At 44.6% G+C, this 2,501-nt stretch overlaps 1 protein-coding gene across 1 annotated transcript in view; it reads right to left on the bottom strand.

Moving 5' to 3' along the window:
• Positions 1-1,921: 1,921 nt before the first annotated feature.
• LOC106819672 (5-hydroxytryptamine receptor 1-like) overlaps positions 1,922-2,501 on the bottom strand; it is a 2,459-nt gene continuing 1,879 nt past the window's right edge. Inside the window, exon 2 of the mRNA XM_014824269.1 lies at positions 1,922-2,257. Coding sequence (XP_014679755.1) covers positions 1,922-2,257 — 336 coding nt within the window. The remainder of the gene's footprint in view (positions 2,258-2,501) is intronic.

The raw sequence follows: 2,501 nt of genomic DNA, 5'->3' as shown, positions 1-2,501 counted from the left end.
CCCGCACGATGGAGATTTTGCAATTATTACACTAAAATAGAGCGAGCTGAGGTGAAATTCTTGCAAATTTTCAAAAAAAAAATTTTGCTTGGGGGGGCGGGGCTCGGGGGGGGGGGTTCCTTCGAACCCCCCGAACCCCCCTAGCTACGGGCCTGCTAGTTCAGTACTGCCATACTGTCAGAAAGAAGGAACACAACTACGAATAATTAAGTAGATGTGAATTTTACTGAACTAGCAACAGTATCCGAGAAGGATTCGAGAGCTAATAATATCTGTACCTGTACTTATAATACCTGTACCTGTACTAATAATACCTGTANGGCGACTTTTCAAACGGTATTAACAAGACTTGTGGGATTATCAGAAAATGGTTCGAGTGGACGTCGAGTGCATGAATGCTGAAACTTTGGACTGAACTAGCAATAGTATTCCGGAGAAGGAGTTCGGAGAGCTAATAATACCTGAACCTTGTACGTCATCAATAGACCTGTACCTGTACTATATAATCTTGGCCTGGTATAATGAATACCTTGCTACTGTACTAACATTACCGTATACTGTAAAGTAATACACCTCGTCCGGTGACTCCCATACAACTACCTGTTATAGCAACAAAAAGCAGCTGCTTCTAATAATACCTGTACCTGTACTGAACAATACCTGTACCTCGTTGGGGTCACTAAATAATACTTGTATCTCTGGTACTAATAATGACCCTTACCTGTGACTATCAATACCTGTATCGGGTCACTATAATACCTGTTCGTGTACGTTAATTAATACGCTGGACCCTTTACTAACAGAATCACCATGGACCTGTACTATAATATCTGTTACGCTGTTTTGCTAACGTAATACTGTGATACTAGGTACATGCACTGATACCTGTACCTAATAATAACTGTACGCTGTACTATAATAGCCTGTATCTGCGTACTATAAGTACTGTTACCTGATACAGCTATAATGAAATAGGTTCCTGGTACGCTGGTGTCTCAGTAAGCCTGTACTCATCTAGCTAATTTACAAGGAGTAATGATTTAATTTGCGCTCTCCGAGTTTATAGGGGTCGCCGCACGGAGGGACAGCGTAACTGCCGGCAACGCGTAGGGCAACGCGCCTGGCTTCACACCGACACACACCACAAACACACACAACACACCACACAACACACACACAACACACACACACCACACACACAACAAGCACAATTTTCTGGATCTGGGTCACACCAAATTCATCTGTATTGGTTTCTTGGCCCAAGACCAACCGTCAAACTTGGTCTCATGAATCGAAGTAATAAGCGAAAGGGAGTCGGTACAATTAAGCAACTGCGAACCGTTACAACACATTTCATAACCTTCAATGTTTAAATCTTGCCCTTTATACGTCCACAGTTATTACTGTTTGTGTAGAAAATAACTGGATTTGATCAAAAACTGTTCAAAATGCTAGCGTAAAACGCAATCTGCCGTCATTTGCCAAATATTCAGCTCATTCGAAATAACTATCCTACGTTGATAGTGCACCTCGGGATTTTATATACTGGACTCCCTGAAGCTCCAGAAGTAGCGTTTCAACATATGAACGTTAAATAGTAAAACCATATTACGAGGGAACATAAATAGTTCATATTGATCGAGGAGAGGGAGACGGGAAAGTGGCGGGGGTGAGGCAGGAGGGGAGGAGAAGGTACAGAACGAAGGGGAGCTATATGAAGTGAAATGGAGAGGGAACGAAGTACATATATAAGGGGAAACGCATTCGTAAAGGTATCGACCCGGCTCTGCATCTAACTACATTTCGTCCGCATTCACGTGACATCGCCATATTATATAGAAACACAATCAAACATAATTATACTTATCTGAACGCTAATGTCTTTCAGAACATAATACATAAGCGTCGCCAGCGTAAAATTCTAGTGTCCGCACGAGGGCAACACTGCGCAGAACGCCGAGCGAAACTGGATACTCCTCCCTGCATATATCAAGAATTTCATGAAGGAGTTGCAGAATGCCAGCATGTAGCCGACTCCACGCAGTAGATCCAGCCGCTCGTGTCGGATGCCAGCGAGGTTCAAAGCCATTATCAATAAGAACGGCGTCCAGCAGACGAGGAAGGCGCCGACGACAATGCCGAACGTCTTCGCCAGCTTCAGATGCTTGACGAGAGCGGTATAGAAAGCGTGACTCTTTGCAGCATCCTTCTGCGGACCGCCGGCTCCACTCAGCGGCTGGATGCGCCTCGTATCTGTCTACGTTGATGGCAATGAGGGCGTTTACAGATGTGGTAGCGGAAAACGAAGCCGTAGTGAAGTGTCCGAGGCATAAGATCTTTGGTGGAAAATCGATTATAATTGTTGGTGGCGCGAAGAAGGTTCCTTGAACTCCCATAAAGAAGTCAGCAACAGCCATCAGCCATAAGTTTACGATCAGCTTGTGTGCCGGCTCCTGCAGGTGTGATGTCCGTGTCACAGCCAAGATGACGAGAAGATTAGC

The sequence above is a fragment of the Priapulus caudatus genome, unplaced genomic scaffold (assembly GCF_000485595.1).
Source record: "Priapulus caudatus unplaced genomic scaffold, Priapulus_caudatus-5.0.1 Scaffold3999, whole genome shotgun sequence".
In the NCBI taxonomy this organism is placed as follows: domain Eukaryota; kingdom Metazoa; phylum Priapulida; class Priapulimorpha; order Priapulimorphida; family Priapulidae; genus Priapulus; species Priapulus caudatus.
Note: the sequence above shows the minus strand (reverse complement) of the source record. Positions and strands in the feature narration are given on the sequence as shown.